This window comes from Somniosus microcephalus, chromosome 8 (assembly GCF_052327205.1).
Source record: "Somniosus microcephalus isolate GS21.2 chromosome 8, FLI_Smic_1.0, whole genome shotgun sequence".
In the NCBI taxonomy this organism is placed as follows: domain Eukaryota; kingdom Metazoa; phylum Chordata; class Chondrichthyes; order Squaliformes; family Somniosidae; genus Somniosus; species Somniosus microcephalus.
The window spans coordinates 62,072,839-62,095,574 of NC_140994.1; the positions used below are offsets into that span (position 1 = coordinate 62,072,839).

Sequence of the window (22,736 nt, forward strand, 5' to 3'; positions counted from 1 at the left end):
AGCTGGTTTATGACCATCGCTCGACCCCTGTAGGACAACACTCGGAGCAATCCTGTCCAGCGTCCTAAGCGTGCGGCGACTTTGGCCTCCAACTCTTGCCAGTTCGCCGGCCAGGCGTCCTCGGCAGGGCTGAGGTAGACTCCCAAGCAGAGGAGGTGCGTAGTGCTCCAGGCAAAGGGCCTGAACTCCTCCGGCAGGGAGTCCACCCGCCACTGACCCACCAGGAGTCCGGAACATTTCTCCCAGTTGATCCTGGCGGAGGATGCGTCCGAGTAAATCTGCTGACATTCCCGCATCCTCCGCAAGTCAACGGGATCCGTGACCATGAGGAGCACGTCATTGGCATAAGCCAAGAGGACCACCTCCACGCCCGGCCCTTGCAGAGCCAGTCCCGCCAACCTCTTCCGCAAGAGGCGCAGGAAAGGCTCTACGCAAATGGCATATAACTGGCCGGACATGGGGCATCCCTGACGCACCCCACTCCCGAAGCGAAGGGGCGCCGTCAAGGACCCGTTAACTTTAATCAGACACTCCGCGGCAGCGTACAGAAGTCGGATCCGGGCGACAAAATGCGTCCCGAACCCGAATGCGCGCAGAGTCCCGAAAAGATACTCGTGATCCACCCTGTCGAACGCCTTCTCCTGATCCAGGGAAAGGAAGGCGACCGACAGACCAGCCCTCTGGGAATGGTGGACCAGGTCCCGGACCAGATGGATGTTGTCATGGATAGACCAGCCCGGGACCGTATAGGACTGGTCGGGGTGGATCATGTGGGCCAGCACGGCGCCAAGGCGAGCAGACATAGCCCTGGCAAAAATTTTGTAATCCGTGCTGAGGAGGGAGGCCAGGCGCTAGTTCTTAAGGAGGCGGAGATCACCCCTCTTCGGCAGCAGGACAATCACCGCCCTGCGCCAAGAGAGGGGCATCTCCCCGGTCGCCAAACTTTCCCCCAGGACCCGCGCGTAGTCGCCCCCCAGGACGTCCCAGAACGCCCTGTGGAACTCCACGGTCAGCCCGTCCAGCCCCGGGGACTTCCCCCGAGAGAGCTGGCGGAGGGCGCCGGTCAGCTCCTCCAGACTCAGAGGAGCGTCCAATTTTTCGGCGCCCTCCAGGCCGACCTTCGGCAGGTCCTCCCACAAAACTCTGCGCGCATCCTCGCTGGACGGATCCGGAGAGAACAGAGCCCCGTAATAGGCGCGGGTCTCCGCGCGGATTCCCTCCGGATCCGAGACCAGAGATCCGTCGTCGGCCAGCAGCTCCAAGAGCTGCTTACGGACCCCCCGTCTTTTTTCCAGCGAGTAGAAGAAGGGGGAGCCGCGGTCCAGGTCCCGCAGGAACTGGATCCGCGACCTCACGTACGCGCCTCGGGACCAGACGAGCTGCAGGTCCTTCAGCGCGCCCTTCTTCTCTTCGTACACCAACCGCAGGGCCGGGTCCTCGACGACTTGACCGAGACGGGACTCCAGGTCGAGCACCTCCTTCTCCAACTGCCCGACCCGGGCCTCCCGCCTCTTGGTCGACCCCTTCGCGTACTCCTGACAGAAGAGACGGATGTGAGCCTTGCCCACATCCCACCATAGCCTCAAGGAGGGGAAGCCCCCCTGCTTCCTTCTCCAGCCGGCCCAGAACCGACTAAACGAATCCCGGAACCGTGCGTCCTCCAGCAGCAGGTTATTAAAGTGCCAATACGCGGACCCCCCCGCGCGCGCAGCAGAACGAGCTCCGCCCACACCAGGTGGTGGTCCGTGCACGGCACCGGCCGCATGGAAGCCGCCGGAACGCAGGAGACGTATGCACGGGAAATGTAGAGGCAGTCGATCCTGGACGCTCCTCTCCCAGACCTCACGCAAGTGAAGGCGCTGGAGTCGGGATGGAGATTTCGCCAGACGTCCACCAAGTTGAGGGACCCGACCAGGTCCCTCAACTTCTCCGTCGCCGCCGGGCAAGGCAGGGTGCCCGTGCGGTCCCTCGCCTCGAGGGTACAATTAAAATCCCCCCCGAGGATGACGCACTCGCCCGCGTCGACGGAGCTCAGAAGAGTGGACACTTCTTCAAAGAAGCGCGCTTGCTGCGCACCGGCCTGAGGGGCGTACACGTTCACTAGATGGAGCGGCACGCCCCCCAGGCGAACAGTAACCTGGAGCAAGCGGCCCGGCACGAGCTCCTTGACCCCCAAGATCTCCGGCTGAAAATGCGGGGCCAGCAAGATAGCCACCCCACTGGAAACACTGGAGAGGTGACTCATGCTGACCCCTCCTTGCCATTCCAGGAGCCACGTGGCCTCATCTCCCGGAACGGTGTGGGTTTCTTGCAGGAAGCACACCGCATACTTCCCGTCCCGAAGGACCGAAAAGTTATTAAATCTGCGGCTAGCTTCCCTGCTGCCGTTGATGTTGAGGCTGGCTATGGTTATCTTCATTTCAGAAGCATAAACCAACCCCTACTTATAACTAACGGGGGAAGGGAGGGCGGCCGCTAGTCAACCGCCACTCCCTTAGCAGCCCAGTGAGGAATGACCGGAACTGACGCAGCTCGAGCGGGCCCACGCCCGCGTCCGAGCCCATGGTCTTAAAAGCGACGCGGGCCGACCCGACGAGCAGCGCCAGCCCCGGCCATCTGTCGAGGGCCTGCCGGGTCCTGCGACGACCCTGGCACGTGGCCGCAAAGTCCCGGAGTTCCTCAATGGGAATGAGGGGGGTCCCGGCGAGGGGCGCGAGGTCATCCATCGCCTCATCGGCGATGGACTCCCAGTCCTCCTCCGCCCCCACCACCGAGTCCCCGTCCTCCTCCGGGGGGTCGCCACCGGCGGCCGACCCGTCCACCACGCAGTGCGCAACGAACGGCTCGGCCATGACGGCCGGCCCCGCCTCCGCCCGGATCCCACCCCCAGGATCGGTAGCGGAGGATTCCTCCCTGGGCTCCTCTAGGGGGGCCGGGCCAGAAGATGGCAGAGGTTCGGAGACCCCCTCCGCCCCAGGCGCCGGAACGACCGGAGAGATCGGAGAGAACGTAAAAACGCACTCCTCCAAGTCGCCCGGCGCCGGAGACACAGACAGAGGGCCTTCCTCTTCCGCGCCACCGGCCTCCATCCCAGCAGATGGGGTAATCCCGGATAAGCCCTCGACGAGGTCGAGCAGCACTTGGGAAACGACCAGGTCGCTTTGGGCGAGCTCATCTTGCGAGTCCTCGCCCGACCCGGACCCCAGGCCGCCCAACCCGTCGAGGGGTAACGGTACTGACAGTGGATCAATCTCCGCCGCGGGTTGTTCCGCGACCCCCCCCACGGGCAGGGTCTCGTCCCCATCCCCGGGCGGCACGAGCTGGGCAGACACCTCTGCCTCAGCCTCCCCAGGGACAGGCGACCCCTGCCGTTCGCCCACGATGTTGACAGCGGTGGGGTGGGGCGCAGTACCCGCGGCGGGCGACGACTCCCCCTGACCGGAGGGACCTTCCTCCTCCCGGTCCTCCTCCTCATCTAGGGGGTCGCGCCTTCTTTTTAAAGTGGAGGGGCAGAGGGAGACCTCCATTTCTGCAGGGGCCTCCCCTGCTCCCTCCAGTGGAGCGGGTTCTTCGGGTCTCTCGGGCCCAAGCCCGGCCGCAGGTTCTAGTGCTCCCGCCTCGGCGGTCGCGGCCACAGGCTCGGGCACGAGGTCCCCCCCACTGCCGCACTCCGCGATCAATGCGGCAACGCTCTCGGGCGTCAGGGGCTCCATGTTATGGGGCACGCCCTCCACGGGGGGACCTGCCCTATGGTGTTTAGTCTTCCACCGCACCTTCTTCCCGACCGGACACCCCTCCTCCCCCCCGCCGGAGGCCTGGATGGCATTGACCTCCGACGACGACCGTACCCCGGTAGCATTTGTTTGGGGGGGGGGGGACATGGCTAGACCCGGGGGGGGGGAGCGGTGGCGGCGCCAGCCTCGGCCACGCCAGACAACCTGGCGGCCTTGGAGGCGGGGCAGTTTTTTCGTACGTGCCCCACCTCCTTACAGGCGTGGCACCGCACGCCGTCCGTCGTCCAGAAGACGCGGTATAAGGTCCCCTCGTGGAGGACCGAAAAGGCCCCGTCCGTCTCCCCCTCCCGCGCCAGCTGCACAAAAGCCTGGCGCCGGAAGGAGAAGACATGGCGAAGGCTGGCCTCCCGGAATCCGAGCGGGATCGGCGAAATCCCCGACCTCACCTCCCCAAGTCGGTGTAAGTGGGGGAGGAGGAGCTCACCGGAGATAAAGGGCGGGACGTTAGAAAGTACGACCCTCTGCGCGGTGGCCTCAAGAGGGTCCACCGGCAGGAAGGTCCCGCCCACGGTGAGCCCCTCGGCGATTGCCAGGGCCACCGCCCACTCGGACTCCAGGAAGAATACAGCCTTCCCATACATTTTCGAGGCGGCGACTATGGCCGGAGGGCCGACAACCCCAGCCATAGCCTTTACGCACGCCTCGATGGTCATGTTGGGGTGGGTGTAGCTCTTCACCCCAAGCTTCTTTGTCATCAAGCGGAATGGCGACGGGGCAGCAGCAGAAGCGGGAGTAGCCGCGGCTTTAGTCGCCACTGCCGCATATGTTCTCGCCGGCCCCGCCACCGCCGCAGATGTGGACGCCATAGTGGGGTGGATCTTCAAAGAGCCACACACACCCCAAAAGTCACAGGCCTGAAGGTGTTAATGGCCTTGGTACAAAAAAATGTCTTCCCTTGAGCAGAGGGAGTGTAAATTAACTGGGCCGCCTCTCCCCTTGATGGTATTAATTGGGAGAGGGCCCTTTCTTCCCTCTGCTCAATTGGCAATTAGTAGGTAAAAGGAGGTGCCTTTTAGAGAGGCAGGGAGAGGACAAAGAGAGAGAGAGAGGGGGGGTGGGAAGGAGGGGGGCCGCAAAGGCAGGGTCACCAATCAAGATGGTATTTGGGGGGTGGGTGTCGGCAGGGTGCACTCCCCGATGGAAAGATAAAGTCTTAACAGATGGTCTTCGGGCAGGGCGAGAAGATGTCTTCGCCTGGGTAGGCTGGAAAAAGCCCAGGCTCAGCCCCTCACCAGGTCTTCTCAATATAAAAGGGAAGAAGCTTCACCCGGGCAGGCTCCAGCCAACCCAGGCCAGGCTTTCCGGCCCGTCTTCTTTCCTCCCCCCGCCTAGAATGCAAAGTCTTTAGGGGAATGCACAAAGACACCCACCTGCAGATGTTGAAGGTTGCAGCAGCTCCTCCCCTCCTTCCAAGTTGTAGCAGAGTGGTATTCCTCTCCCCTCTCTCCCTCTCCTGGGCTGGAGGCCAAATTGGGAGGCAGTGATGGAAAGGCCTCTCCAGTTGAAATGCTGGCCTCCTCCTCTGTCCTCTACTCCTCCCTCTCTAGGCACCTCTGTAGTTGATGTTGGTTGGAGGTTGCTGGTAGTGGTGGCCTGGGGTCACTCCTTCCCTTCCACTCCCAGGCCAAGGCAACCACACACTCTCCCCACAGCAGCAGCAGCAGCAGCAGCACAACCTGCTCCTCAGAGAGCAAGTTCCAGAATGAGCTTGTGAGGGTGCCAGTCAGTTCCTTCTGTAACCTCTAGACGGCACCTTCACTTGTTTGTTCTCTAGCCCTTTGTTAATTGTTCCTAACTTCCTGTGTTAATGCTTAACGGCCTGTTAGCTGTTCATGGGTTGCACCTGGTTTTCTTGGTATATAAGTTCTATGGTTGTTTCACTCTTTGCTCAGTCCTAGCCGGGTAACCGGGGGGACTAGCCCTTGCTCTGTGGCTCCTGACTTTAATTAGTTGGTTGCCATAGTTCTCTCGAGCTTTGTATTTAAGATGTATTCTCGAGTTCTGTATTTAAGATGTAACTAACTTTGTGTTCTTGTTGTTCTTAGTCTTGATAAGGTGCTTGTCTGGACTGGCGTGTTGCCATGCTGGCGCTTGTCTTAAGCTCTTGAGAAGCCTGTTACCCCTGCGGCAGCCCCTCGTGATAGCTTGTCTCGAGTCACGTCTCGGCAAGCTGGTTGTGCTTGTGGTAAGCTTATCCCAGCTCAGTATGGACAAGTATGATGCCTCATGGAAGCTGTCCTGAGTTCCTATTCTTGACTAGCCGTTTTGTAACTTGTCTCGAGTTCTATGTATATTGTTCTTCTCTCAAGTTCTATGTATGATGTGTTTTCCGGTCTCGAGTTCTTACGTATGCTGTTGTGTTCTTGTATGAATCTAGTTATGTGTGAATCTAGTTAAGTAATGAATAAAGTACTGTTCCTTAAGATTGTATACCTGCCTTTAGCCTGGTTTCTGCACTTGGGTCCAGAACCTACCTTGCCCGGAGGGCACGGCCCCGTATCTACACGGCCCCGTGGCTCCCCAACCCTGACAAAGGGTGCAGGGATGTCAGTGTCAAGTGGGATGTGGAGGAAGAGGTTGTCAAAGCTGAGTGCTGGTGAGGAGAGGCATTGAGGGTGATGGGAAAGTCTTACTCACTTTTCCAGTGCGCAGAAGGTCATGAAACCTCTTCCTGCACTGCTGCCAGGTTCTGCGGCACATAGACAAAGAGTTGACCTCCTGTGCCACTTGCATCCACACAGCTTTCGTCTACTGGGGAGGCTTCTTCCTCCCTGAGGAAGGGAAGAGCACCTCCTTATTTCCTCTTGCTCCCTCCACCAGAGCTTGCAGGGCGGCGTCATCGAACCTTGGTGCTGACTTTGGCCTACTGCTGGACATCATCGGAGGCGACTTTCAGGATGGAAAGACTAAGTGGGCCAGGGGTTCCCACATGCTGGAAATCAATTGCCCAATTTGGTGAAAATCGCATATTTTTCCCACATCAAATTGGAGTCGATGGCTAACACGAAAAGCGGCTGACACACCCCAGCCCGCCCCAATGGCAAAATCGAGCCCCAGGTCATTAATGAACCAGTGTAGGAACTGGGGTTCCTAGCCGAAGAATTGAGATCGACTCAGAAAATCAAAAACAATAAAATTTAATGAACAAACGAAGCTGTACAGGAAACTGCAGGATACAATGCAAATAGGTCTGGTCTGCTTGAAAGCCTCTCTGGAAACTGCTAGAAGGTTCCGAGCTCAACTGCTAGCAGGTTCCGAGCTCAACTGCTAGAAGGTTCCGAGCTCTGACATCATGACGTCATCACGTTCTTCCCACCGTTGAGAGATCACGTGACGGACGGCATGACGTCATCACGCGGAGTACAGGAAAGAAGCCCTAGTACAGTTAACAGATACATTAAAGATGCAGCCCCCAGCTGTACTACATTGCTGTAAAAGGAATTATATACAATTGCCCGTAATCCTCTGGTGGTTCCGCCACATGCGCCCCCCCAGAATTGCTTTTAACAGAGAAGGTAAGGCGAGAAGGGGGTCTGACGAGTCTGTCCGACCGACTGCAATACCCCGGCAGCTGGAACGGAGCGCTAGAAGACGAACTGGCCGTTGGCTGTGGTTGGGATGATGCCGCAGGCGGAGGAGAAGAAGAGGACGGCTGTGGTTAACCCGGTGAGGCGGGCACTGGCGACTCGGCGGATGACTGTGACTGTACTGGACCAGCAGTCGATGGTGGACGACCACGACGAGGCGGCTGAGCGGTGACGACTGGTTCACTCAGATCCAGATGCACCGGTTTCAACCGGTCGATGGAGATGTGGTCAGGCTTACCGCCGACGTCGCCTGTGAAGGACTTGTCACCTGACGAGGTGACGGGTAACGGACCTGTGTAAGGCGGTTTGAGTGGGTTTTTGCGAGCATCCTGCTGAATGAACACGTATTCTGCGCTCTTAAGATCCACCGGGACATGGGAGCGCTGCAGGTCATGATGCGACGTAGGCACTGGGATGAAATTCCTAGCTGCTTCCTGGTGGCTGACCAGCTGCTGAGCTGGGGACCAGGGTACCGTGTGAGGAGGAAAAAAATCGCCAGGCACTCTGAGTGGTTGGCCGTAAACCAGCTCTGCAGAAGAAGAATGCAGGTCATCCTTAGGCGCCATGCGAAAACCTAGCAACACCCAAGGGAGCCTGTCCACCCAACTAGGCCCATGGAGACTAGCACGCAGTGCGGCTTTAAGGGACCTGTGGAATCTTTCACACAGACCGTTCGCCTGTGGATGGTAGGCGGTGGTACGATGAAGCTTGGTGCCCAAACCTTGAGCTACGGCGTTCCAAAGCTCAGAGGTAAATTGAGGCCCCCAGTCGGAGGAGATGTCAGCCGGTACCCCGAACCGAGCTACCCACGATGAGATGAAGGCTCTGGAGACGTCTGCCGCTGTGGTGGCAACCAAAGGAATTGCCTCTGGCCACCTGGTGGTGCAGCCTACCACGGTGAGGAGGTGAGTGTACCCGCAAGAGGACCAACCAGGTCCTTGTGCACATGGTCGAATCGACGCTCCGGAACCGGAAAAGTGGCGACTGGGGCCTTAACATGGCATTGTATCTTGGACTTCTGGCAACTCACGCAGGTATTGGTCCAGTCACGGACGTCGAGATGCATGCCCTTCCAAACGAATTTCTTTGCCATGAGTCGTTGTGACGCTCTCATGCCAGGGTGTGACAACCCGTGGATAGTGTCGAAAATTCTCCTGCGCCATTCGACTGGAACGATTGGACGTGGGACGCCCATCGAGATGTCACACAGGAGTGTGGTCCCTGCGGCCTGGAAACTGACATCAGCCACTTGTTAGCTGGAAGGTGTGGTCCGGTATGCCTGCACTTCAGGGTCTGCCTTCTGTTCTTTTGCCAAACCAACATAGTCGACTCCCAGGTGTACTGCGTGGAGCTGGGCGCGGGAGAGACAATCCACCACCAGGTTGTCTTTGCCCGAGACATGTTGTATGTCGGTTGTAAATTCAGATATGTACGTAAGATGACGTTGTTGCCGTGCCGACCATGGTTCCGCTGTCTTGGCCATCGCAAAAGTAAGTGGCTTGTGGTCTACAAAAGCCGTGAATGGGCGTCCTTCCAGTAGGAAGCGAAAATGGCGGATGGCCAGAAACAATGCCAACAACTCCCTATCAAAAGTACTATACTTGAGTTCGTTCTTCCGCAATTGGCGGCTGAAGAAAGCCAGTGGTTGCCATGTGCCATCGACCCACTGCTCCTGTACTGCCCCGATGGCATAATCAGATGCACCCGGAAGGGGATGTGCCAACATGGTCGCAGCAGCCAAAGCATTCTTAGTGTCGAGGAAAGCCTGGTCCATCTGGGGTGTCCAATCGATCGGGTCTTTGCCCGATTTACCTCTGAGGGCCTCGTACAAAGGTTGCATCAACAATGCCGCCTTGGGGACAAACCGATGATAAAAATTGACCATTCCCAGAAATTCCTTGAGGGCCCTGACGGTCTGAGGAAGAGGGAACGAGGTGACTGCTTCCACCTTCGTGGCCAGCGGGACGGCGCCTTCTGAGATGATTCTGTGTCCCAGGAAATCAATGCTGTGCAACCCAAACTGGCACTTGGCCGGGTTGATAATAAGGCCATGTTGGCTGAGACAAGAAAAAATGGTATGCAAGTGCGTAATGTGTTCTTTCGTGCTGTTACTGGCAATAAGGATGTCGTCTAGGTAGACGAAGATGAACGGCAGATCGCGCAACACAGAATCCATGAGACATTGGAAGGCTTGTGCTGCATTCTTCAGCCCAAAAGGCATACGGAGGAACTCAAAGAGCCCAAAAGTTGTGATGACGGCAGTTTTGGGGATGTCCTGAGGATGCACGGGCACTTGATGATAGCCTCGGATAAGGTCTACTTTGGAAAAGATGGAATTCCCTGCCAGATGGGCCGAAAAATCCTGAATGTGAGGAATTGGGTACCGATCCGGTGTGGTAGCCTCATTCAGGCATCTGTAGTCGCCGCACGGTCGCCATCCGCCGCCCGGCTTAGGAACAATGTGTAATGGCGAGGACCAAGGACTATTCGAACGTCGAATAATACCCAGGCGTTCCATTATATGGAACACCGCCTTGGCGGCCGCGAGTTTACCGGGTTCCAGCCTTTGAGCTCTCGCATAAACGGGGGATCCTGTCGTGGTAATGTGGTGCGCCACACCGTGCCTCGTGACTGAAGAAGAAAATGTGGGCCTGGTGAGCTCAGGGAACCCACTGAGAAGACGAGAGAACTCATTTGGAGATGGGACTGCACAGGCAACTGACCAAGACATCGCGGTGCTTCGGTGGCGGGGGACCGAGTGAAAAGTGGAATCACTGATTAGCCGGCAGTGTCGGACATCGACGAGAAACCCATTTGCGCAGAAGAAATCTGCCCCCAGGATGGCCTGTGGGACTTTCACCGTGATGAACTCCCAAACAAAACGTTGGCCGCCAAAACTCAACTGGACCCTACGCTTTCCGAACGTGCGAATGGTCACACCATTGGCTGCCTCGAGGGGGGGACCTTGACCGCCGGATTGAAGATCTAGCTTCGACGCTGGTAGGATACTGCACTAGGAGCCAGTATCACAGAGAAAACGTCGCCCTGACAGGGAGTCTGTAATGTATAGGAGTTTCCCTGCAGACCCGACGGCCATCGTAACTCTGGCGCGTCCCTTAGGCCTTATTGATCTTCTCAGAAACCGCTGGTTTGAGGTAGGTTTTTTTTTTGGTGAGAAACAGGGCGGACGGCAATTTCTGGCTTTCGCGCCAAAACGAGTGTGGTATGCACACCAGCCTGCAGGAGGAGGAGTCGGATTCGCTCTTGTGGGGGATGGGCACCTCGTGGCTGCACAAGATTGCTGTGAGACGGTGAATATTTTATCCGCTTCCACGGCGAGTTCAGCACAATCCGTGATCGCGGAATTGGCCAAGGCCGTCTGTACTGGCTCTGGTAGTTGACAGAGAAACAGCTCGCGGAACAGAAAACATTTCGATTCCGAGCCCAAAAGCGTGAGCATTTGGCTCATGAGCTCTGAGGGTTTTGAGTCCCCGAGGCCGGGCATGGAGATAAGTCTGCGAGCGCGCTCCGACTTGGACAGACCGAAAATCTGCAGTAAACGTGCTTTTAAAGCTTCGTACTTGCCATCGTTCGGTGGACTCTCGAGGAGGCTGACGACCCACAAGGCCGTGGCGCTGTCGAGGGTGGAGACCATGTAATAATAACGGGTCGAATCCGCTGCTACTCCCCGGATTGCAAATTGGGCTTCCGCCTGGAAAAACCACGTGGCCGGTTGTTGCTCCCAAAATTGCGGCAGTTTGAGGGTGACGGCGTTCGTGTCCATGATGTAACTTCAACGAAAAGTGTTCAAAGAAATCGGGGTCACCAATGTAGGAACTGGGGTTCCTAGCCGAAGAATTGAGATTGACTCAGAAAATCAAAAACAATAAAATTTAATGAACAAACGAAGCTGTACAGGAAACTGTAGGATACAATGCAAATAGGTCTGGTCTGCTTGAAAGCCTCTCTGGAAACTGCTAGAAGGTTCCGAGCTCAACTGCTAGCAGGTTCCGAGCTCAACTGCTAGAAGGTTCCGAGCTCTGACGTCATGACATCATCACGTTCTTCCCGCCGTTGAGAGATCACGTGACGGACGGTATGACGTCATCACGCGGAGTACAGGAAAGAAGCCCTAGTACAGTTAACAGATACATTAAAGGTGCAGCCCCCAGCTGTACTACATTGCTGTAAAAGGAATTATATACAATTGTCTGTAATCCTCTGGTGGTTCCGCCACACCAGATGGGTTTTTATGACAATCTGGTAGCTCCATCACTATCTTTGTATTCCATTTATTAATTTAATTAACTGAATTTAATTATCTAGATTACTAGTCCACTAACATAACCACTAGACTACTGTCCGATAGCAAAATACTGCAGATGTTGGAAATCCGAAATAACAGAAAATGCTGGAAAAACTCAGCAGGTCAGGCAACATCCGTGGAGAGAAATTTGAGTTGACATTTCAGGTCGAACCCTTCTTCAAAACTGGAAAGAAAATAGATCGAAGGCAGGGCTGCGATCGGAGAAAAGAATTAAAAGAAACAAAAGAAGTAAAAGAGACAATAAAAGGTATTCGAAGCTAGACGAGATGGTAATAGGCTGAGATTAGGTGTGAAGTGTACTGGCAGGGCAAGCGATAGCTGGCCAGGTGTGAGAGAGAAACAAAAGGAAAGGGGAGGGGGAAAGGAGTGGAAAAATTACAAGAAAAAATGTAATAGGGGCCGAGGTTATGATCTGAAATTGTTGCCTGACCTGCTGAGTTTTTCCAGCATTTTTTGTTGTTATTTCCACTAGACTTTTGTTCCTGATACTTGATAGAGATGTCCTAAGAACGGGAGTCGGATGGGGTGAAGGCTGTCATATCACTATCGCCGCTCGCCCGCCCGTCCCGGCTGTCCTATCGCCGCCCGCCCGCCCCGGCTGTCCTATCGCCGCCCGCCTCAGCTATCCAATCATCGCCGCCCGCCTCAGTTATCCAATCATCGCCGCCTGCCTCAGCTATCCAATCATCGCTGTCCGCCCGCCCCGGCTGTCCTATCGCCGCCTGATGCAGCTACCGTCAGAGATGAGCCTCCCGCGCATGTGCACTGGTGGCTTACACGGCGACATCCCGAGATGCACCGCGGCGGGGGGGAATTTGAAATTGTCCAGTCGCACTTCCGCTCGGGGCGGCGGTTGGCCGCTACCTCGCTTGGATTAGAGCGGGCTTGGCCCGAGTTTGTTCCTGTCAGTTGTCAGCGAGAGTGGGGGGCCCGCGGCTGAGAATGACTTCCAAGAACACCGACACCGACAGACTCCGAAAGGAGAACGCGCTGCTGAAAAAGTCCCAGGAGGAGCAGAGCAAAGGCCAAGCGCGGGAGAGGAGCAGGCTGCTGGAGGTGGGTTCGACGGCAGCGAAGCCAGCACAAGACCGCCGGTATCCTCCCAGCCTGTGGTGTCACTGGCCTCTGGGCCACTGGGTTCAGAGCTGCCAAATCGGCCAAGGCACCCCTGTCGTCATCGGGGGCTATTCTCATTGGGCCAGTGAGGCTTACACTTGGCTGCCCCACTGTCACAGCAACCACAACTTGTATTTATACAGCGCCTTTTTAACGTACTAAAACGTCCTAAGGCGCTTCACAGAAGCGTTATCAAACATTTGCCATATAAGGAGATATTGGGGCAGATAACCAAAAGCTTGGTCAAAGAGGTAGGTTTTAAGGAGGAGAGAGGCAGAGTTTAGGAAGTGAATTCTAGAGTTTAGGACCTTGGCAGCTAAAGGCACCGCCGCCAACGGTGGAGCGATTTAAAATAGGGGATGCGCAGGAGGCCAGAGATCTCGGAGGGTTCGAGTCCTAGGTTGTAGGACTGGAGGAGGTTACAGAGAACCAGGATCAGCATAAGTGCCCCTTTAAGCATTCCACTAATATAACAATTAAGTAAGTGGTTCAATTAAACGAAGATGCTTAAAATAAGCAACAAAACCAAAAAATAAGCTTACCAATTAAATTACAATTTTATTATTAGTGTCTAAAAGATACACTATACCCTATAGTGCCACCGGTCGTGGAACTCTGGGGACCTGCATGAGCTCCGGGCAGGCCTTTGGCTGTGATTTCCCCTGCAGTACAGCTGTCAACACACCCTGTCATGGCTCACACATGAAGAATGACATCTTGGGTTACATTACTGCAGGGTGCTCAGGCACTCATTGAACTGTACCCCAGCAAGCTGCCCATGCCTTCAGGAAGAGAGGGAGATTTTTTTTTTGTAGATTCAATTAGAGCAATTTGGAAAATCTTAATTTTGATTTGTGTTGGGCAGTTTGATAATCTGCAACAAGCTACCTCCAGCGTTTGGTTCCAAAGGGATAGTGCCTTGTACTATAGTGTAATGATGGTGATGTAACTATTGTTGTCTACAACTTTTAATAAGCTTTGCAAAGGGAAGGCGAATAAAGGGTTTGGGTAAGCTTGGCTAAATTGGGGTCTTTATGTAACACTTATGTAACGATTTGAATGATGTTAAGTGCATATTTTAAGTTTATTCATCTGGTGCTCTTCTATCTAGGTATTCCTTTTGTAGAAGCAAATGAGTACAATAACTGAGCAGATCCTGAAGTAATTTTAGGGATAGAGGCAACTGCAGATTTTTCCTGACCCCTTTCCAGAAAACATTGACTATTTGCTGGGGTATAGTTCCATGAACACTGGAGATCTTTTCCAAGTGGCTATTTTTCAGGAATGACTGAGCAAATGTTGGTGAATATTCAACCACAGGTGTATTGCAGCCAATCCAGAGGTGCTGGATACTGGCCAGGAGCAAGGGTGCTGAGGATAAAATTAGTCTTTCTACGCTGTTCCAGTTGAATCAGCTAACTCGGCATTGAAGAGAATTGAACCTCCGACCATCCTAATTATCAGCCTTGGCTCACTCTTGCATTTGAGTCAGAAGGTCATGGGTTCAAGTCCCACTCCGGAGACCTGAGCATATAATAGAGGCTGACACGTCAGTGCAGTACTGAGGGAGCGCTGCACTATTAGAGGTGCTGTTTTTCCGATGAGACGTTAAACTGAGTTCCCGTCTGCCCCCTCAGCTGGACATAAAAGATCACGTGGCACTATTCAGAGAAGAGCAGGGGAGTTCTGGTGTCCTGTTGGGAGAATATAATCTACAATTATACTTTCAACGCCAATAGTTTTGCCCCTTTTACGTTTCTTGGTGGATTATTGCAACCATTTCAAAGAATACTGCTCCATTTGTAGACATGTTCAATTGAAACTAGAAATATTTCACTCTCTATCCTTTTTAATCAAAGTGAACAGAATGTTTGTAATTTGCTAAAAGTGAAATTTTCAAGGTTATATCTTTCCAAACTCTCTTTGTGTGCAGAAAATTCTTGCACTTGAAACTACAAAACAGAAGCAGATCCAAGAACTTGAACAGAAAGATAGGCAGCTCCAGACAATGAAAGATCAGCTATCAAAATCTGGAGGTAATGAGTTGAATGCCCTGCGCAGTCAGCTTGCAGATAAAAATAAAGATAACAAAAGAAAAGAACACCTCTTCAAGTCCTTGAGTGAGGAAACTGAAAATCTGAAAAATAAACTGTCTGCAATCACTTTAAAATGCAAAGAACTTGAAAACAACGTTCCAACTCTTCAGCCTCTGGTAAAATGGTTTATTAAATCATAATTTATACACTTCCAATTTACATAATGTTATGCATTTAATTTTCCTACTTTGTGTTTAAAAGCACCATTATACTTCCAGTAACATTTTGTTGGGCTTAGGATGATGAACTACAGCAATGGCATGTATAGTAATGTTCCATCTTTTGAAAAGGGAGTATTTGATGGGAAAAATGCCAGATTTTTGAATGTTACAATATTGTGCATAACTGAGAGGGTGAAGACCACTTTGAGGGGAAAGGGGAACAGCCAGACGGTGTGGTCCATGTGGGAACCAATGAAATGGGAAGGGAAAGGGGTTGAGGTCCTGCAGTCAGTTTCAAGAGCTGGGGAGGAATTTAAAAAGCAGGACCTCAAATGTTATAATGTCTGAATTACTCCCAGTGCCACGAGCTAGTGAGTATAGTAGGACAAAATAGGTTAACGTGGCTGGAGAAATGGTGCAAGAGGGAGGATTCAGATTCCTGGGTCAGGAGGGACCTGTTCAAGGTGGATGGGTTGCATCTCAACAGAGCTGGAACCAATGTCCTCATGGGAAGGTTAATTAGTACTGTTGTGGGGGAGGGTTTAAACTAATTTGGCAGGGGGATGGGCACCAGGATGAAACATTTGAGGAGAAACAAGGTGTACAGTGGACTGGGAGAGACAAATAGCACTGGAGTAAAGAATAGTTCAGAAATGGGAGGGATCAGACGGGACAAATGCGAAGCAGTCTAAGATGGGTTTGGAGTGCATGTATGTAAATGCATGGCGTGTGGTAGATAAGGTTGGTGAGCTGCAGGCACAAGTTCTCACATGGGACTGATATAGTGGCAATAACAGCAACCTGGCTCAAAGAAGGGGAGGATTGGGAACTTAATATTCCCGGCTACAAGGTATTCAGGAAAGATAGGGAAAGAAATAAATGAGGGGTAGTGGCAGTATTGTGCAAAGAAAATATAGCACTGGAGAAGGATGATGTAGTTGGGTTGCAGACAGTCTATTTGGTTAGAATTAAGGGACAATAGAGGAGCTATTGCACTACTGGGTGTATACTATAGACCACCAAATAGTGGGAAGGAGATAGAGAAGCAAATTACAGAAAGATACAAGAACTACAGTGTAGTGATAATGGGGGACTTCAATTATCCTAATATAGACTGGTAAAGTAACAGTGTAAATGGCAAAGAAGGGGAGGAATTCCTGAAATGTGCACGTGAACTTTCTTGATCAGTGTGTTTCCTGCCCAATGAGGCAGGAAGCAGTGCTGGATCTAGTTCTGGGGAATAATATGGAGCATGTTTCAGTGGGAGAGCATTTGGGGAACAGTGATCATAATATCAGGCTTAGAATAGTTATGGAAAAGGACAGGGTACACTCAGGTGTAAAAATACTTAACTGGAGGAGGGCTAACTTCAGTGAGCTGAAAAGGGATCTGGCCCAGGTGGATTGAAATCAAAAATTGGTAAGCAGAACGGTAATTTAACAATGGGAAGCTTTCAAAGAGGTGATGGTTTGGGTACAGAGTAGACACATTCCCACGAGGGGGAAAGGAAGGGCATCCAAAGATTTGAGCTGACTGTATGACTAAAGATATAGAGATTAAAATAGACCAAAAAAGGAGGTTTGTGATAATTGTACGGTTCATAGTGCAGTAGAGAACCAAGCTGAATATAGAAAGTACAGAAGAGATCTAAAAAAGGGAATAAGAGGGGCCAAGAGATAGTATGAGAATAGATTAGCAGCTAACCCAAAAGGAATCCCAGAAGTCCTTTATGAACATATAAATAGCAAAAGGATAGTCAAAGGAAGCACGGGGCCGATTAGGAACCAAAAAGGAGATCTTCTTTTGGAGACAGAGGGCATAGCTGAGGTACTAAATGAGTACTTTGCATTGGCCTTCACTAGAGAAGAGGATGTTTCCAATGTAGCAGTAAAGGAGGAGGTAGTAGTGGCATTGGATAGGATAATAAAAATAGATAAAGAGGATGTACTTAAAAGGTTGGCAGTCCTCAAAGTAGAAAAGTCACCCGGTCCAGATGGGATGCATCCTAGGTTACTGAGGGAAGTAAGGGTTGAAATTGCAGAGGCTCTGGCCACAATCTTCCAATCCTCCTTGGATATGGGGGTGGTGCCAGAGGAATGCATATGTTACACCCCTGTTCAAAAAAGGAGAGGGAGATAAACCCAGCAACTACAGGCCAGTCAGCCTAACGTCAGTGGTGGGGAAACTTTGAGACAATATTCCGGGACACAATCAATTGGCATTTAGAAAAGCATGGGCTAATAACTGAAAGTCAGCATGGATTTGTTAAAGGCAAATAGGGTTTGACTAATTTGATTGAGTTTTTTGAAGTAACAGCGGGTTGATGAAGGTTGATGTGTATATAGATTTTAAAAAGGCGTTTGTCAAAGTACCACATAATAGACTTGTTAGCAAAATTAAAACCCATGGAATTAAAGGGGCAGTGGCAGCATGGATACAAAATTGGCTAAGGGACAGAAAGCAGAGAGTAGTGGTGAACGGTTGTTTTTCAGACTGGAGGAAGGTATACAGTGATGTTCCCCAATGGTTGGTATTAGGGCCACTGTTCTTTTTGATGTTTATTAATGACCTGGACTTTGGTATACAGGGCATCATTTCAAAGTTTCCATGGGATTACATTGGATATACAGCACAGAAACAGACCATGTGCCGATGTTTATGCTCCACTCGAACCTCCTCCTAAACCTATCAGCATAATCGTCGATTCCCTTCTCCCTAATACTGGATGCTTATCTAGCCTCCCCTTAAATGCATCTACACTATTCGCTTCAATCACTCCCTGTGGTAGCGAGTTTCACATTCTCTCCACTTTTTCTAGGTAAAGAAGGTTCTTCTGAAATTCCTGTTTGATTTCTTGGTGACTATCTTATATTGATGGCCTCCAGTCATGCCCTTTCCCACAAGTGGAAACACTCTCTGTATCTACACTATCAAAACCTTTCATAATTTTAAAGACCTCTATTAGATGACCTTTCGGCCTTCTCTTTTCAAGAGAAAAGAGACCCAGCCTGTCTGTCCTTTCCTGATAGTATACCCTCGCATTTCTGGTATCATCCTTGTAAATCTTCTCTGCACCCTCTCCGGTGCCCCTATATCCTTTTTATAATATGGTGACCAGAATTGTATGCAGTACTCCAAGTGTGGTCTAACCAAGTTTGCAGATGATACGAAACTCGGAAATGTAGTAAACAGTGAGGAGGATAGTAACAGAATTCAGGAGGACATAGGCAGACTGGTGAAATGGGCAGACACATGGTAGATGACATTTAATGCAGAGAAGTGTGAAGTGATGCATTTTGCTAGGAAGAATGAGGAGTGACAGTATGAACTAAATGGTACAATTTTAAATGGGGTGCAGGAACAGAGCGACCTGGGGATCTTTGAAGGTGGCAGAACAAGTTGAGAAGGTGGTTAAAAAAGCATATGGGATCCTTGGCTTTATTAATAGAGGCATAAAGTACAAAAGTAAGGAAGTTATGCTAAACCTTTATGAAACACTAGTTAGGCCTTAGCTGGAGTATTACACAAGGTATACAGCACAGAAACGGGCCACGTGGCCCAACTAGTCCATGTCGGCGTTTATGCTCCACTCGAGCCTCCTCCCGTCTTTCCTTATCTAACACTATCAGCATAACCCTCTGTTCCCTTCTCCCTCATGCTTATCTAGCCTCCCCTTAAATGCATCTATACTATTTGCTTCAACCACTCCTTGTGGTAGCAGGTTCCATATTCTCACCACTCTGGGTAAAGAAGTTTCTTCAGAATTCCCTATTTGATTTTTTAGATGAGGTGGAGAGGTTTAGAGGGAAATTCAGACCCTAGGGCCATGATGGCCAAAGGCACAGCAACCAATGTTGTGTTCAATTCTGGGCACCACACTTTAGGAAGGATGTCAAGGCCTTAGAAAGGGCACAGAAGAGATTTATTAGAGTGGTACCAGGGATGAGGGACTTCAGTTATGTGGAGAAGCTGGGGTTGTTCTTGTTTAGAGCAGATTTGATAGAGATGCTCAAAATCATGAATGGTTTTGCTAGAGTAAATAAGGAGAAACTGTTTCCAGTGGCAGAAATGTTGGTAACCAGAGAACACGGATTTAAGGTCTTTGGCAAAAGAACAAGAGGTGATATGAGGAAACATTGTTTTTACATAGCAAGTTGTTGTGATCTGGAATGCTGTGGCTGAAGGGGTGGTAGAAGCAGATTCAATAGTAATATTCAAAGGAGAATTGGATAACAACTTGAAGGGAAAGCAAATTGCAGGGGAGTGGGATTAATTGGATAGCACTACCAAAGAGCTAAATATGGTCAGGCGAGAACACTTAGTGATGTATGCAAAATGTTCCCTGATCTAACCACTGCCCAGCACACTTATGACCTTCACTCATAGGTTATATAGCTGGGTAACCATGAAATAAATTCTGTATTTGAGTCGCCAATTACACATCTACTTGTAGTCGGTTGATCCATATGTAATGGTAAACACTTTGGTCTCTGAATCCTGCAATCTGAATTCAATCTTGTTGGGACCTGAACTGTACGGAACCATGATTGCCTTTCTATGGTACTGGACTAGCAGCCCAAAGATTTAGAGATCAAATCTCACAATGACAAGTTTGTGGGCCTGCTGCTGGATTATTGTACAGTAGTGTTTTAATTATCTTAGACCAGAGGTCATGAGTTCAGCGCTCACCATGTGGAATTGAATTAATTAAATTCCAGTGATTTGTGGGCTATAACTATGAAAGTTGCTGTAAAAACTCAACTGGTTTAGTAGCGTCTTTCAGGGGAGAATTTAGAATTATTGCCTACTGCTTGTGACTATTTTCTTTTCAAAGTATAGGAATGCTCATTGGGCCCAAATAGGTCTGTCCCTTTTTCAAAGATCAACCCACCTTTTCACCCTATCCCACAAATGTTTTATTTTCTGGAATTGTGTCCAATTGTCTTTTCGAACTATTTATAGTGTCTCCTTCAATGGCTTTCGCTGATAACTAATTCCGCAACTCTACCACCCGTTGGGTGCATAAGGTTCACCCCAACTTATTTTCTTCACCTTCAAAGGTTCAATTGCTGAAAGCCTTTTTTTTTCTCCAAAGAAAACAAGTCCAACTTCTTTGAGCTTTCATCAAAAGTTAAATTCCTGATGCGCATCTGTAATTCTCAACTTTGTACTTTCCAAGCGGCAATGTCCTTCCTATGAATAGATAACCAAAACTGTATTCAGGACTTTGGCTGAAGTCTGACCACTTCTTACAGAGCAATAGTACAACCTCAGCCTCTCTAGCTTTATATCTGTCCCTCTGCTTACGCAACAAAGTACCTTTGCTAAGCACTGTGCTGGTATTTCATAGATTTATTCACTTATAGACCCATAGACTTGCCATATTTCATGATATGGATCCTGTACCACTGTTTCTAAACATCCTCTTTTTTTAGTTCATCACTTCCATACTAATTATTTATACTTATCTACAATGAATTGCACATACCCTTTATTGGTCTATTTACATAAAGGTCAAAATTCTTCTAAATCTGTTGCTTTGTTCATTTGTCCTGCCTGATGGTTCTCATTTATGGCTGCCCTGTGTTTTCTGTTTTTAAGCAAGTTTTCTATTCGGCACCATACTCCACCCACACCCCCCCCCCCCCCCCTCAATTCTATGACTAATTTAACTAATCACTTTTTAAAAGCTTTCTGAATATATTCACTGCAATTTCCATGTCCACTGTGTCAGTAATATCTTATAAAAACTCCAGCATGTTAGTTAAACACTGCCTCCCATTGCTGAATCCATGCTGACAGTCCTTTTAACAAGTTGTTTACCCAAGTGTTCACTCACTAGACATATCAAGATAATTTCAAAGATTTTCCCTAGAGCAGCTAATCAACGTACTTTCCTATAACTTAGACACAGAAGAAAATCCTGATATTGGTGTGTGTTTTTTAAATTGTATTTGAACTCAAATATAGAATGTATTTAGAAGATGGTATAGTATGGTGTTCTGTTCAGTGATCCCAAATCTGTACAAGTGGATACAGACAAGGGGCAGTAGGGGAGATGGTTAAGTACTGGTCCAACTGCTGATCAGCTGTGAGAGAACTTTTGTCGATTGTCTGTTTGGCTCAGTTGCTAGTAATTTGTTGGCATGTGAAGTATTTTGGGAAATCCTGAGGACATGAAAGTTATATTAATCATAGAATGATGCAGCACAGGGCCTGTGCCGGCTCTTTGAAAGAGCTATCCAATTAGTTCCATTCCCCTTCAAGTATTTATCTAATTCCCTTTTAAAAGATATTATTGAATCTGTTTTCACCACCCTGTCAGGCAGTACATTCCAGATCATCAGAACTCCCTGCATAAAAAAAAAATTCTCCTTATCTCGCCTCTGGTTCTCTTGCTGATTACCATAAATCTGTGTCCTCTGGTTACTGACCCTTCTGTTACTGGGAACAGTTTCTCCTTATTTACTCTATCAAAACCCTCCATGATATTGTACTCCTATTAAATCGCCCCTTGGTCTTATTAAATCTCCCCTTGGTCTTCTCTTCTCTGAGGAGAACAACCCCAGTTTCTCTAGTCTCTCCGTGTAACTCAAGTCCTGCATCCCTGGTACCATTCTAGCAAATCTCCTCTGCAGCTTCTCCAGGGCCTCGACATCCTTCCTAAAGTGTGGTGCCCAATACTCCAACTCGTGCATAACCAGTGATTTATAAAGGTTTAGCATAACTTCCTTGCTTTTGTTCAGGATTAGTTACTTGAAATTATGTCGGGCAGATGCATTAGACAGAATAGAAACAAGATGAAGTTTCATTGTTGATTTTTAAAGAGGTTCTGATGGAGTTCACGTCACCACATTCCCGCGTTAAACTTTTGCTATAGTTTATTTTTTGTGGCCTCAATTAATACTTTAACATTGTGTGTGTGTGTTCATTTCTTGTAGAGCCTAAGTGGATCATCACATGAAATTGGAACTCTTCAGGCTCAACTAAAAGACGTAAGTACTCTGGGCATATTGGCTAATGGACAAAGGACAATAAATCCGAATTATGGGGGGGCGGGTGCCCACTGGGAGGAGAGTAGAATGGGTGTACACAGCTGAGTGCACTTTTCTATTTTTCCCAATTTTCTCCTCCCCTAAAGGCACTACCTTTTGCTGAGGGTATGTTTCGAAAGCCCTCTGGTACATTGAAACATGACCACTTAGACTAACATTGTTGGCAGGCTGTTTTATTGTGGAGGGCATCTTGGGTGAACCTGACATCCACTCTGGCTCTAGACCACACCTCATTGTGCTTTTACCCACTAAGCCGTGGGGGGGGAAAGAGAGAATTCATTTTTGCAATGGAATTTTATTGATGTAGAACAGTGTGAAATACTACTTGGGCTGATTGGCTACATTGCTCTGAAAATAAATTGAAAAATAATGAGATGAGTGGAGAATTGAGTAAAGCATCTCAGTGGTGCAAAAACCAAGTTACTGACATTAATATAAAAATAAGCCATCAAGTAGAGTCTCTGCCACTTAATGTCCACGTTTAAAGCAGACAGTCCCTCATATAATCAAAAAAGCGCTAACCATTATCCATTTACATTGATGTCGGTTTCAAAGTTGCCGGTTATAGTGTTGTAAATGCTCCATTTATTGGCAGACAGC

At 50.1% G+C, this 22,736-nt stretch overlaps 1 protein-coding gene across 1 annotated transcript in view; it reads left to right on the forward strand.

Annotated features, from left to right (window-relative positions):
* Positions 1-12,492: 12,492 nt before the first annotated feature.
* The window catches only part of cep55l (centrosomal protein 55 like), a 29,992-nt gene continuing 19,748 nt past the window's right edge, over positions 12,493-22,736 (forward strand). Inside the window, exons 1-3 of the mRNA XM_085994799.1 lie at positions 12,493-12,764; positions 14,758-15,036; positions 22,023-22,076. Of these exons, the coding sequence (XP_085850925.1) occupies positions 12,651-12,764; positions 14,758-15,036; positions 22,023-22,076 (447 nt within the window). The 5' untranslated portion in view covers positions 12,493-12,650. The remainder of the gene's footprint in view (positions 12,765-14,757; positions 15,037-22,022; positions 22,077-22,736) is intronic.